Below are 14,669 nucleotides of genomic sequence, written 5' to 3' on the forward strand. Positions count from 1 at the left end.
TCCTCCCCAGGTGAACAGGTCCTCCCCAACTGTTTTAATTGTCACCCACCCAGTCTAATAATTGCTCCCCAATTTTCTTACCTTCCCATGCATTACATTAGCATTCATTTTTTCAACTACATTCTTCTGAGACAAGTATTTCTTACTGTTGAGGAAAGGAAATACAGAAACACTGAGGCGTCCAGGGAGAGGAACCGTCTTCCTGACTCCACCAGGTCCTCAATTCCCAGCCCAGTTGGTAAATGGAGAAATACAAATTAATTCTTAACAGGAAAAGACTGAACAGAATGGATTAACAGAGTCAGCAAAAGGTTGAGAGTTCAACCACATGGGCCTTTATCACTAACCCTTCCCACCAATTTGTCCCATACCTCAGTCTTCTCATCCGCAAAATAATGATAATATTTCATCTATGTCATCTAAGAAAGCCGTGAGGATTGCATACCAAGCTCAGGATTACTTTAACGTAATAAATCAATGATACTGGGTCATCATACAGAAATGCCACAGCGTGCTGCCTTTTTTTCTTTACTCAAACCCCCTCTCTCACATCTATCCCCTTTTTTCTTTACCCCCTTTGCAGCAAACCTAGTCTAAGCTTTTACTGCTGACCTGGACAACTATAACATCCTCCCCCCAGGAATGCTCCCAGCACTCTACACAACACATTCAATACTTCCCTCAACTACTGTCAGACTAACCTTCCTAAAGACAGACTAGGTCATGTCACTCAATAGATCAAATATCTTCAGTGTTTTACCTACTTTTGCCCATGTAACAAAAATAAAACTCCTTCACCCAACATTCCAAACCCTACACAATCTGGTGCTGCCCTACACACACACACACACACACACACACACACTTTCTGCTCTGAGACTGAATTCTTCCTGGCCCCACCCCCAAACACATTCTTTGTTCTCTTCTCTCCAATGACTTCCTTGCACCTGGAAGATATTCTTTGCATGTTTAACCCCTAGATGTCTTTTACAATCCAACTCAAGCTTTCTCAGCTAAGTGTTCCCTGATCTGCCAATGGGCAATGATCCACCAATTCACCCTGCCACCCCTCTGAGCACTTTGTTCTGAAACCCTTTAATGACATTTAGTGTTGCATCTTATGGTTCTATGTCTCTGTGTCTGTAAACTCCAAGAAGAGGAGGAGCCCAGCCCACCCAGACTCTTCTGTCCCCCCGCACAACAGGCACTTGGTTGAGAGTCTGCCCAAGCTGAATGAGTTCCAAATGAGGAGAAGTGGCAACATGGCTTCACCTTCTCCAAGGCCCAGCTCCAGACCTCCGTGCTCTCTTGCTCCATTTCCTTTCCACTTACCATCTGCTCAACCAGTCCACAGCAGCACCATGAAGCTGGAGGTGGCCGGCACCTTGGCCTGCACTGGCGAGCGTCGCCATCACGACCATAAGCTCAGGAAAGCCAGTGCCATCCCCATTGGCCAGCATTTCTGTCGCCATAGGGATCAGGGTGCTCAGCAGCACGGTGCAAACACCTTCCCCAACTTGGCTATAGGGGAGAGAATGAAGGGAAGCAATGAGATGCCAATGGGAATCGAGCCCTGAGCTGGCCTGGAGGCAAACAGAGCCCAGACTGTGGGCAGGATTCGAGCAGGGAACAGGAGCTCAGCCCACCTGTCAGTCACCTAAAAGTCATGCTCTATTACTGTGGCTAAACAAAAATCACGGTGCAGCCATGCACACAGCCTCTGTTAGGTCAGCCTCCCCCTGTGCTGGGAGTCATGGCTGGGGAGAGAAGACGAGGGAAGGGAAAAAGAGGCTATCTCAAAGGAAGGGACTGACAGCAGAAGGGCCGGATTGGCTCCAGGCCGCCCACATCCTCCTGGAGTTTTACAGGGGCACTGAAGCACATCGGGTCAAGACATTCTACCTGTTCTCCCGAACGATGTATGTGGTCAGCAGCTGCAACAGCTGCCGATTCTCCTGCACCACCTCCAGCTGGTCAGACTCCTTGGGGGGTGATGTGGTCATGCGGGTGAGCCAGGCCTGGAGCCGCGCAGGCTCCACACAAGCCAGCTGGGCAAGGGAGCCACAGAGATGTAGCAGGCTGGGGTTAGGGCTCTTCTCAGCTGAGGAAAGAGCAAAGGGCTGTGGTCAACACAACAAGGGCCAGGAAAGGGTGAGAAGGTAGGGGGGAGGAAATGGTGGGGAGGGAAAGGAGAGGCCATTTAATTGAGTGTTCTGTCTCTCTCCAAAAAGTCTCCTGGAGAGATTCTCCCCACTTGTTCACATTTTCATGCTGCTGTGACACTCTGGCAGAAGGTGGCCCAGTATTAGCCAGACATCAAAGTTCCCATAAGGAGATTATTAAAAGCTGTCACTCACTCAGCTGGAAGAGTTTGGTGAAGAATTTCAGAACTCGGTTACAGAATTTAGCAGAGAGGTTCTCATTGGCTGTGGCCATCATGATCTGGACAAGTTCTCCACTGGGAGATGGAAGGGAGAGAAAAACGGAAGAATCGCATTAAGCCCCACAAAGGCATCCATTTCCATTTCCTCACTATCACTTCTCTTTCCAGTGGAACCATTCATCTTTGGAGCATGGCTGGTTCAGGCCATGAAGTCCTCCCTCCCTCTTTCCCAGTCACCTTAGAAACAGGAGATAAAAGCAGCCTTGCTCTCCAAGCCACACACAGGCCCCCGATCAGACCTCACAGAAGGCAACACCCCAGGAAGGACGCCAAAAGGTCTCACCTCTCCGAGAAAAACTCCTCCATAGCCTTTCGAGCCTGGCTACTTTCCAACTGCTTCTCCAGATGCTGGAGACACTCCTCCAAAATGGACTCATCTAGTCCACTGAGGATCAAAGAGGAGAAAAATGACCATGAGCACTCGGGGGCATTCTAATGGCTTTCTGAGCATTCATGATGCCCACACCGGAACGAAATATGAAAACGTCAAAGAAAGTGAGAGCTGTGGCCAAGAGTCAAGAGACACTGAAGTTATAAACCATTTCTAAATAATAGTCCTTTGATCTGGCTTTCCTATCTTCTATGCTCCCTGACTTAATGAATGGAGTCACTAAATTTCAGTTGTTTGCAAAGATATAGTTCAGTGACACAAGTAACAAAAACTATGAGTTCTAATCCTATCTCTGTCTTGGACACACTAGAGAGACAGAAGACAAGTCACATTTGCCTAGCTGATAATTTTGAGTTGCTCAATAGGAAAAAGGCAGAATGCTGAAGAAAGAATAAAGATTCTGGTGAACAATCTGGTCCCCCCCCTTGCTATTGAGATGATGGATATGAGGCCCAGATACTCATCTCCCTAATCAAATATTTATAAGACTTGTCATAAATGGACAAAAACAACCCATCACATAGTTCTCTGTAAAGGTGTAAAAGGCACACAAGAAACTATCACAAATCCTGGCAGGATTCAAATGCTGACCCTGCCCTTTTCTGTCATCCAGCATTTTGGCTGAAGATAGAGCAAGGGTCCAAGAATCAGTAAAAAAGTTGCTCTGTCCGTCTTGAAGAATCCCATTACCTTGCCTAAAGTTAATTGCAAAGGTGCTGGTAGAAGCTATCAGTGCTAAATCAGACTCACCTATTAGGATCTGCATGATTGGCCAAAATGTTGTAACACCCAGTGATAAGCTTCTCATAAACTCGAGCCAAAAACTCATCTGACTCAGCTGGGCCCAGGATCCTTTCTAGGGAGTTGCTGCTCATCTCAGCCACGCTCTCAGTACTCGTCTCCAAAAGAAGGGGCAGCAGTGTCCGGATCACCTGGGGAGGGTTTAACTCATCGGACCAACTTCAGGAAAGAAAAAGGAAGCAGGTCAGTTATTGTGTCCTTCTGGGACACTGCTAGGAACAACACAACCCAAGTATTTATTTCTAAATGCAAACACTTACTGATCTTTATCGAAAAAGACCAATATTCTGTAGGACAGATGTAAACCAAGGGAAAAGATGCCTCAAAACTAACAAAGTAATTGATCTGCCTCCAAAAAGACAGGCTTTGGGACAAAAATACAACCTCAGCACTTTGGCTGACATTTCTTCTCCAGGGAACATGGCCCTAATTTTATGCAGACTGTTCACAAAAGCATCAAACAGTCCCTCTGTTGGTCTGCTCTACTCACTACAGTGGAAAATTGGAGCCCCTCCTGGTGTTTATAAACAACCTTTCAATAGCTCCCACCATTCAAACTACAGCTGCCCACCATGTCACCACTCCCCACATATTTATGACATTAATACAGCACCCCCTTCCAGAGGTCACAGGTAGGAAGAGAAGTGGGGGCTGCCTCTACACTCACATCCTCAGAGCTCACACTGATAGAACCCTCATAGCTTACAAATCACCTTCCTCAAAATTCCTCTTTGAGGTCAGCAGGACTGGAATGAAAACCAAGGTGCAGAAATGTCAAGTTGTTTGTCCAAGTGATCTTAACTAGTTCAGTGACAGATCTGAATCTTAAAACCTTGTCCCTGCAATTTTAAGCCCTTCCTCTATGCTCTTGCTTCTGTATAATTTAAAACCAGAAATATGACTCAAGTGAACAGATTTCATTCCAAGGGCCAAATGTACAGGTTTCTTCTATTAGAAAAGAATATGAGAAAGGTCTATTAATACCAACACCCAAATCTCTCACTCACTATTATCTTTTCTCTAGATATAGACAGTTTTCTCAGCTAAAAACCACAGAAGACTTTGAACTGAATTATACCAAGTACTCACACAATAAGGTCACCAGTCAGCCTGACCAGAGAAAGGAGCGTGTGCTTCAAGGAAGCAGCCAAGGGCAGACTCTGGCTGCAGAGGGTCCCCAGGTGGGCGGCCTGTACAGCACTGATGTAACTCTCTGCTGGAATTGTGTCATTGGCAAAAGCATTACGCTATGAGGAAGCAGAAGACAAATACATAAGGCATAAGAACCACACAGTCTACACAGAATCCAATTTTCTCATAGAAGAAAGATGATGACCGAAGAAGCCAGCAGGGCTTACAGACTAATGATTACAATTTAGTGATGTGGGAATGAAGGAACAGCTACATATTTAAAATAAGACACTGACAACATGATAAGCAACCAACCAATTTCTAGGTGACTAACTGCTGCCCTGTCCACCTCAGTGAAAAGTGGTCAAAACCAAAGGAGAATATATTCATGTGTTTTTAAAAGCATTCGGCCAAGAAAACTGTGTCACAGCAAGACCAGATGATGGAGCCATCTCAATAGGCAGTGGGCTGCCTTGGATGAAGGTCTGGGTTCCTCACGTCAAGGGATGGCCCCTTTAATTAGAAACCTATTCACTGAATGGGCATTACCTCACTCTAATTGAGTACATGAAAAGGCCTTAGCCTAAAAGGGCCAGGGTCCCCCATTGCATCCTGGGTCATCTCCAGTCATCCTGATGAATATCTGGTCACTGGACTCAGATGGCTCTGGAGTAGAGAGTGAGGCTGGTGACTTTGCACAGCCCTCCCTCACTCAAATCAAAGTCAACTGCAAGTCATGTCATCATTTCCCTGATGTCATGGTGCTCTTCGAAAATGAAAGACAAACACAACCTGGGTTCCTCAGGTAGACTGGATGAGCACTTGTGGGGAAGACATTGTCAAAGGCATTCTTATTCAGGATTCAATCTTGTTATCCACCATGGTCAGGGAATGGAGGTTATTGCGTCAGGATGATAGCACATATAATGTGTGCAAGTGATCAGTCTTTCTCAAAGAATTTAATCCTTCTTAAATGATTCAGAAGGAGCTCTAGGATATTGAAATGTGTCAAGATTATCATAATGAACATAGTTATCCTTAAAATCACAGAACCATGGGATATGAAAGCTAAAATGAGCCTAAAAAATCATTTAGTCCAATATACAAATGAGGAAATTAAAGCAGAGAGCTAAGTAACTTGCTGAAAGTCAAACAGTGGTGGCAAAGCCAAGTCTAGAACTCTTAATCAGTGAAAAGACCAGGCTGTCTTTCAGATGTGGACATAACTTATAAACTGCTACTCAACAGAATGCCAGGTAACAGACTTTACCATCCTTTTTTTTCCTCACAGGATTAAGAAAACTTAGGGTCAGAAACTGCCCCGGAGTGTAACAAAGAGGGATCCTGACTCCTGACTCATCTTCTATCTGCTCCAGAGAACATGTGAGCTTTCAGAATGGAGGTGTCACCACTTGGGCACTACACTGTATGGATTCTGGCATCACATGACTACTGTGTGTGAGGATCTTCTTGGAATCTGGTGGCCAAAGAAAGGGAAAAGGGCATAGACACTGCATGTAGCATTCATATAGTTACTGTGCGAAGAAGTACCACAAACTTGCTTACCCAGGATCCAATATTGGGAAACTCATTTGTGTGAATATTGTTCCATGACTCACATAGGGCCTGCACAGATGATGGTAAGTTCTGAACAAGTGTAGAACCTACAGGCAAGAGAAAGGAACAGAAACCATAGTAAGAGAGAAGGGAACATCCAATGACCCTACTGTTTTAAAATTTCAGCCCAAATGCAGAAGAAAAAGCTTTTCAATAGCATTACCATAACATCTGAAAGAAAAGAAGAGGTCCAAGACAAAAAGTGAAAATTTCTCTTTCTGTCTGACTGAAACTATAACACAAATACCTCTACCACCAAGGTGCCAAATAAATAAGAGATATTTTGGAATAATGGCTAGCAAGTGAGTTTCAGAATCAGGAAGCCCTGGGTTCAACTTCTCTCTCTAAAATCTACTGGCTACAGGACCCTTGAAAAGTCACACATCTAGACTATCTACATAAGTTGTTTAAAAAAAAAAGGGCTGTTTTCTTTTGACAGAGTTCCTTTACTGAGAATCCTTCACATAAATGAAACCACAGGTTTCATAGCTAGCATTTATACAGCACCTACTATGTGGCAAGCACATTTACAAATATTCTCTCATTTCATCCTCACAACAAACCTGGCAGGTAGGTGCTGTTATTATCCTTGTCTTACAGATAAGGGAATCAAGGTAGCCACTAGAGTTTATTGAGTAGGCTGTGTGACATGGTTATATCTGCAATTTAGGAAGATGACTTCAACAGCTGAATGGAAGAAAGACTGTAGTGGGGAGAGACTTGAGGCAAGCAGAACCCCCAGCAGACACAAGGTGATGAGGGCCTGCACCACTTAATGAACTCTAGGGGCTCCCTATCAGCTCCAAGTTCAAATATAAAATCTTCTGCTTGGTGTTCAAAGTATTTCATAACTTCCCCCCCCACACACACACACATTTACAGACTTCTTACACCCTCGATCCAGTGACACCTTGTTATTCCACAAACAAGACACTCCACTTCCAAACTCTGAGCATTTTCCCTGGCTGTCCCCCAAGCCTGGAATGCATCTCTCTCATTTCTGCCACCTGGCTTCTTTAAAGTGCCAACAAGAATCCCACCTAGTACAGGAAGACTTTCCTAACCCATCTCAATTCCAGTGCCTTCCCTCTGTTAACTAATTCCAGTTTATCCTGTATACAACTTGTCTGTACATAGCCGTTTGCATGTCCTCACCCCATTAGAAAGTGAGTTCCTTGAAGGCAGGGACTGTCTTTTGTCTTTCTCTGTACCCCAACAGCACAGTGAATGGCATATAGTAGGCACTTAATATGTTTATTATTGACTAATTTTAGCAACTATAATTTAAAGAATAAAATAACTGCACAACCCACCCTGAGAATCTGGAGAAAAATTACATGAGGGAATCAAAGAAGGCTTTACAGAGACTAATCTGGACTAAAAGGACCAGGCACATCAAGTGACACAAAAATTTGCTTGGTCCTTCTAGTTATTCTTAAATTCTGGTTCTACTAGTGTTAAAGGAGGAGAAACATATCAATAAGTAGAGATGGAGAAGATCATATCTGTCATGCAGAAACAAGGACGGACCAGAGAAGGTGGTGTCTCACCTGTACTTTGAAAGAGAAGCAGACAGAGACCTGGGCAGGGGAAAAGGGAGATGGGAGGGCTACAGTGGGGCCACAGGACACAACACCAAGTAGTAACTGGGTTGGAATACAAAGTAAATTAAGGAGTGTAGCATGAAATAAATAAAAATGAAAGGGTAGGCTGAAGAAAGAGACTGGAGAGCTCTGAATGTCTCCTGAGTTCACTACAGTTCAGGAGTTTATATTTCATTAGGCAGCCACTAGGAATGCCACTGACAGTTTCCGGGCAGGGGGCTCACATAACCAAAGTTGTACATTATAAAATATATGCTAGCAGCAGTATGAAGGATGAATTAGATAGGGAGAAATGAGAAGCAAAGAGAACAATCAGGCTGCTGGCCAAAGCCACACAAAAGATAACGCCTACAGAGGTGTGGGCACCAAGAACAGAAAGGCTCCTCTGCTCTGAGTCTTCTCTTCAGAAACCCAACCCTTCAGATGGCTGCCACCCCTTACCCAAGGTGTTGGACTTGCACCGGCTTGAGCCAATAGCCAAGACAGCAGAATAACCTCCCAGTTTTTCTTCAGAAGGTTTACTCTCAGTGGAACCCTCTTCAGAGAGGCTTTGCAGCAAATAAGACCTGTGGGAAGAACATGGGGAAGTGGAATCAAGACAAAAAATACATTGACTGGGAGTCTACTCTCAACCTAGCCAAGGAAATCTTTAAGATACTGTGAAGCCACTAAATCTCTAGGTATCTCAGGCACAAGGATAAGTAACAAGACAGGAGCAGAGTAGACGGACAAGACTTTTACTCCAAAATTCTGCTGGCACTCTGATGTTACTGAAATTAAACTAGTGACGATAACAACGCGACACTAGTGTGTCCTTCCGTAGTCACTATTAACACAGGGCAGACACTGCTGATTCTTCCAATGGAGAAAGATCCAGCAGTCTGGAGGACCAGAAACAACCCATGGGCCATCCTTTGTCCACTGCTCCATTAGCAATGCTGAGAAAAGCAGCATAAAGCCCCATGAATTCCTTAAACACAAATCCTTTTAAAAACTGTAAGTATTATTTTCATTCGTTTCAGGAACTAAACAATTCTACTATAGGATATCCACATGTAGTCATTTTTACTACTGTTAATGGTTCTTTTAGCATAGAAAATTTGCCAAGGGAACTGAATTCTAGATCTTTCAAAATAATCTCTCAGGTGTTTGAAAGCTTTCTTGTCGGGTTGCCTGGCAATCTTTTCTTCCAAGGCTCAGCTCATGTGACACCTCCTCCAGCAAGATCTCCCTAATTTCCCAGAAGAAAGTGACATCTCCCCTCCTTCAATTTCTAATGACACCAGGGTTCTCAGACCCAGGGAGGGCCACAGAGTCATGACCAAGGGGGACCTACGTGTACACTCAGCACTGGCCTTTAGTCATCAGTTGTTTTCTCAATTAAGAGACACTGATAGTATAATTACTATTATGTGGGGCATCTGTGAAATTTCTGGACAGTAAAAAAGGATCTTCATAAATTCTTTGGACACAGCCAATGTAAAAATTTGTTATGAGATTTTGTTGTCTTTCAATGAAAAAGACAGGAGGGAGAGAAGGATTTTGTCCATGGGAAAAATATCTTTTTAAAAGTGGGAGTCCTCATATTAAAAAACAAAACAAAACAAAACAAAACTGAGAACTACTGGTCTAGCTCTCTCCACTGCCCTTATCTTTCCATTCTGCCTTGCATCATGCCTGTAATGTGCAAGCCTGCCTTTCCCCACCATTTGATTCTAAGTTCTCTGAGGACTGGGACTGAAGCCAATCTTTTACCTTTGCATACCTAGCCCCTAGCACTTGCCTGGCATGTAATAATATTTAATAAATGGCTGCTGAAATTGGTCAATATCTGAAGGTGAGGAAGTAGTAACTCTCCAAATTAGTGAATGAACTTAGCACATTTGGAAAAAACTGCTCCCATTGTCTCTGCACCCCACCCTCACCCCACCACTAACTAAGCCAAGAGAAAAGTCTGCAGTCTAGCCAGAAATACAAACTTCTCAAATTTAGAGTATTCCTCACATATTACTAAAAAACAAAGCATGTGTAGCCTCCCCATGTAGAACAAGAAGGAAATGCTGCAGCAAAGGAAAAACAATTCTCCAAAAGTGATGAAAAAGGAGTCCCAGCCCTCTCTCCCCACAATGAACTTTGAGTCATCAGAGCTGTAAAAAGTGAACATGTGTACTGTACACAGCATTAGAACTATAAAGTTCACAAAATGAACCTGTATCTTCTGGGAGAGCCTGGAATTCCCTAGGAAAAATGTTCTTACCCCCCATTTCTCTAAGCAATATACTACACCTAGTGAATGATGCGTAGGTATCAATAAGCTGTAACGTAGCAGGCAGCAGGTTCTTAGTTATCTCCGATGACTTATGAGGGTCAGTCTCAGCTGCCAATTTGGAAAAATGCTCATCCAGAGAGACCTGGACCTTGGAAATGGCTGCATCAAGGGTATAGATGGATTGCAGGCTGGGAATCTCATGTAACTGCAAGATGGTGGTACAGTCGATGCCACAGAATGACGAGATCTTAAAAATACCAGACATCATTAGTCAGGAGCCCTAAGAAGAAGACCCCAGTGGCTACATCAGCACCATTTAAATGAAGACTAGCCTACCTGTCGAGCAAAGTACTCCTCTGCTATTTCCACATCATATTTCACGGAGCTGCACTTGCTGGAGGCCAGCTCTATGAGAGAACTAGCATGGTCAGCCTTCATGCCCTGCTGGACAAGGTGGTCCTGTTTAGGGAACAGAGAAAGAACTGGATTTCAGAACACTCTTGAGCTCGTGATCTAGGCCAGGCCTGTAGCCATCCTCCTCCTCAATCGTCTACAGAGCGGCTCAGCTCAGAGCAACAGCCCTCAATGCTACACTATGTGTCACACTATCATACCTTTATCCAGGTGACATAAGAGCCAATCCGAAGGCGGGAAGACCAGCGCAAAGTATGCAGGATGTCACACTCACTCATCTCAGGCGTGTTCATAGCCAACTGGTTCATATATTTCTTTGATGGTGGCAAAATCCCCAGGATCCTCCAGAGTATCAAGAAGTAATATTGCAGGGCACATGCCTCCTGAAGGAGGCAAGAGTAATGAGTCAGGGAGGTGGCATCTGGCCTAACTCACTTCCAGTATCTACGTAAAAGGACTGTCCTAACACGAAAATCAAAACCGTCATTGCATCAAGTCCCTGGATCCAACTTAGTTTTACTCCCCCTCAGCTGTGAGATTTCTCACCTGGAAGTTTTAGGCCAGTACTGTCAAGCTCAAATAGAAACAGGGGCTACTAAACTTACCTAAGGACCCCTGACGCTGCATACTGACTTAGAAAATCACGTATTAACATCACATATGCTCTACTGTATTTTTGTTTATTTGGTTAAATATTTCCCATTTATATTTTTATCTTGTTCAGGCCACACCAGGAGCACTGAGGGCTGTGTTTGACATCTCTGCCGTAAGGGAAAACCCCTGGTGCAATACACCCAATAAGAGCAAGAAAGGCATTTTACACATGCAAATCATCTGCTCTATCCTGTCCATAACATAATGAAGCCAATACTTTTGTGTGAAGATGGCCTTAGGCCCAAACCATTTCTGTCCGTACAAAGCTGGAAAAGTCAGGCTGGACAGTCAGGCTGATGGTATCTGGCAGCCTTCCAGACAGGAGAGCCCTGATGTGGAGGTGAGATGGCTCTCCACAAGGTCAATGAGCAAAGGACCACCAAGGCTCCCGAGGAGCCTCCACCACCAGGTGTCAGCCCACAGTGCCCAGGCTGCTGTTTACTCCCAAATACTCATTGCATTAAAACACTAATGAAAGCACATCAATGTAATCTATCCAAACATAAAAAATAATTCTGATACCTGTTTATGACATCGAATTGAGAATTAGGCTTACTCCCCAACTAACTGGTGAAAGCCCAGACCTAAGCAGGAAGGATTCTGGCTGGAACACTGACCTCCGGTAATGCAGTCTTGTCCCGGCCCTCCCTCAGAACAGAGCAGCCCAACGCTCTCGAACTCTTACCAACGCTGTGACATTCTTGTTGTCCTTCCTCCTGGTGGTATCAAACTGAGAGCCAGCAGCTAGCAAAGACGTCAGCGCACTATACAGCTCATCGTATTTCACGGCTCTGGAGAAGAGGACCTCACAGATCTAATGCCAGAACACAAAGACAAGATGACTTTCTCACACCTCTGCCAACATCCTTTTCTATGTCTCTTGCCACATCCCCACTCAGTGCTGACAAAACGTCCCACCCACTGAAGGCCATCAGATGCACTGGCTGTCGCTCCCAAGTTCCACTCAGAAGCAACTGTAGTTCACCATGCCTGTTAACGTGAACAATCTCAATAGCACCCAAGGACCACCTCCTATAGTTGTCAAATAGAACCTGTCTCCAGCTAAAAGCAGTCTCGTAGGACAAGAAGTGGTCACTCTGGTGGCAAAGCCCTCATCCCAAGTTCAAAGGCCTCAGTCAGTCATTCTCTTTCCATCTGATAACTGTCAGAGGGAAGGGTGCAAGGGCCCCCTCTCACATGAAACAAAATAAGGGCTTAGGGCTCCTGATACCATATTATCCAGGCGATTTAAGTCATCTTCTGAGGCTTCTGGTGACAGGACACAATAAAATCTGGGCTGTGGGGCAGCATCTGGAAGATAGCATGTGTTCAACATATGAAGAGAGAAGAAGAGGTGCATTCTCCTCTGACTCAAAGGTACAGTATAAAAGTCAGACAGCAATTTGGAAGTAATCCAAAGTAATGTGCCCTCATTGATATTAAAGAGAACCACCACCTGAGGAATAAGAGTCCAACAAGAGTCTCAAAAAGGTCAGTGTAAGAGGATGTAATCTGAGTAAAGAAACTAAAGACTCTGGGAATGTGGACTTCTCACAGCAATCTGAAAGCCCCAGGACAGCACCTATAGACAGCAAGGACACCCTGGACACCTGGCACAGAAATTGGTTCTGCACCACTCTACTGCATTTATCATGTAATGTCTTATGTTTATATGTGTATGTGTCTAGTCCCATAAAAGACAGAAAGCTCCAAGAGGACAGGAATTGTATCGTATCTCAACTGGTTGTCTTGCCCAGTGCCCACCATAGTGTCTCTCTCCCTACAGAAGGTGTTTAATAAATGTTTGCTAAATCCTCACTTAGGAATATCCAGGGGCTTCTGGACAAGTGGGAACTTCACAGTTCAGATCCAAGACTCAGAAAGAAATTCTGAACCATATCCAAAAATAGAACAGAGAAGTTAAATTCCAGCAATCAGGCATCCCCATGCCCATACATCCCCATACATTTAGACTGGGGTCAAGTAGGAGCAGCTGGCCCTTGAGTCTCTCCAGGAGATGGAAGCTTAGGGAGGCAGCTATAACTCTGCACACACCATTGAATCCCCCAGGAGGGAGCTGAGGACTTGGAAATCTTGTCAAATGGGATCAACCCAATCTTTCTTAGAGATGCTGCTCTTCCTAGATGTAGGACAATTACCCAAATCACCAACGTTTCTGTTAGTTATTTTGATTCCACCCTTCTTGCTTAATAAATGCTTGTTTGTTTTTTCTCTCCTTCCTTCCTTCTCTATTTTTGTCAGTAAGGCATGCTGAAGAAGCCAAAGGGGCTTTATAAAGTTCTTCTCTTCTGACCTGATGAACAATGCTTGGTCCAGTTTTCTTCCACTTCTTTGAAGCCATGATACAAGGGTGCAGTGGCCCTGCGGCCGCTTTCCTGAGATCCAGTTACCCAGCCAAAAGGAGGACTAAGAAGGTTATATTGAACCTGTACAAGACACATGAGGATTCAGTGTGAGGGGGAAATACATCATCAGCAATTCTGTTGCAATCTTTCTAAGAAGCTGATAGTTTGCAAAAAGTCAAAAATAAAAAAATAATAATCACCTGAACCCCAATGAAAAAGATGAGTAACAGAGCCCCTCTTTCCATAATAATTTAAAATTGGCAAAGCACTTTAATACAGACCTGTCAATATATAGGATAGGATCATTATCCCTGCACAGGAGGAAACAGGCAGAGAGATGCTAAGGGCCTCACCTAGATCGCACAACTGGGGTGCCAGACACTAAGACATCTCACCTCCAAACACAACAATCTCACCACTATGACCCACTGTTTGTCTTGACAATGACAGCAGATGCTGCTGTAGGGTGGTCAGGTCCACATTTGGAGATTAAAGAGCCAAGTACCACAAGGAATTGTCCAGCTGCAAGAGTTCATTAACTCTCAGCAGTGCTCTCACAAGGAGATACAATAAGAACTGATAACTTACATCATCCTGCAGAGGCTTAATTAACTTGCAGCATGAGTAGGTGAGACACAAAAAGAATCTTCCTTAAATTTAAGAGTCAGTATAATGTAGTGCTGAACGTAGAATCTGAAAGGACCAGGCTCAAAATCTGGCCTCTGGGAGTTACTAGCTGTGTGACCCCTACCAAGTCACTTAACTTCTCCATCCTAGCTTCCACAGCTGTAAAACCAGCATAATAACAGAGAGCTGTAGTACCTATCTCAAGAGGTTGTTATGAGGCTCAGATGAGATAATGAATAAAAAGTGCCTTGCAAACTGTGAAGCATGATATTAAGTTTTAATTTTTCTTATTATTTGGCTCTACAATGGTTACAGAATTTCTTTTTCTGGACATTGTTATTATTTTATTATT

The 14,669-nt window shown here is 44.2% G+C and overlaps 1 protein-coding gene across 2 annotated transcripts in view; it reads right to left on the bottom strand.

The window, feature by feature from the left end:
* Window positions 1-14,669, bottom strand: part of UBR4 (ubiquitin protein ligase E3 component n-recognin 4) — a 146,169-nt gene that overhangs the window by 100,388 nt on the left and 31,112 nt on the right. For both annotated transcript variants that reach the window (XM_036746948.1, XM_036746947.1), the window contains exons 21-35: window positions 13,639-13,771; window positions 12,556-12,635; window positions 12,010-12,138; window positions 10,871-11,053; window positions 10,593-10,715; window positions 10,274-10,503; window positions 8,429-8,553; window positions 6,333-6,430; window positions 4,725-4,882; window positions 3,585-3,794; window positions 2,727-2,828; window positions 2,358-2,458; window positions 1,903-2,101; window positions 1,333-1,521; window positions 82-145 (exon numbers count right to left, since the gene is read on the bottom strand). In XM_036746948.1, the coding sequence (XP_036602843.1) occupies window positions 82-145; window positions 1,333-1,521; window positions 1,903-2,101; window positions 2,358-2,458; window positions 2,727-2,828; window positions 3,585-3,794; window positions 4,725-4,882; window positions 6,333-6,430; window positions 8,429-8,553; window positions 10,274-10,503; window positions 10,593-10,715; window positions 10,871-11,053; window positions 12,010-12,138; window positions 12,556-12,635; window positions 13,639-13,771 (2,124 nt within the window). The remainder of the gene's footprint in view (window positions 1-81; window positions 146-1,332; window positions 1,522-1,902; window positions 2,102-2,357; window positions 2,459-2,726; window positions 2,829-3,584; window positions 3,795-4,724; window positions 4,883-6,332; window positions 6,431-8,428; window positions 8,554-10,273; window positions 10,504-10,592; window positions 10,716-10,870; window positions 11,054-12,009; window positions 12,139-12,555; window positions 12,636-13,638; window positions 13,772-14,669) is intronic.

This window comes from Trichosurus vulpecula, chromosome 2 (genome assembly GCF_011100635.1).
Source record: "Trichosurus vulpecula isolate mTriVul1 chromosome 2, mTriVul1.pri, whole genome shotgun sequence".
Classification (NCBI taxonomy): Eukaryota; Metazoa; Chordata; class Mammalia; order Diprotodontia; family Phalangeridae; genus Trichosurus; species Trichosurus vulpecula.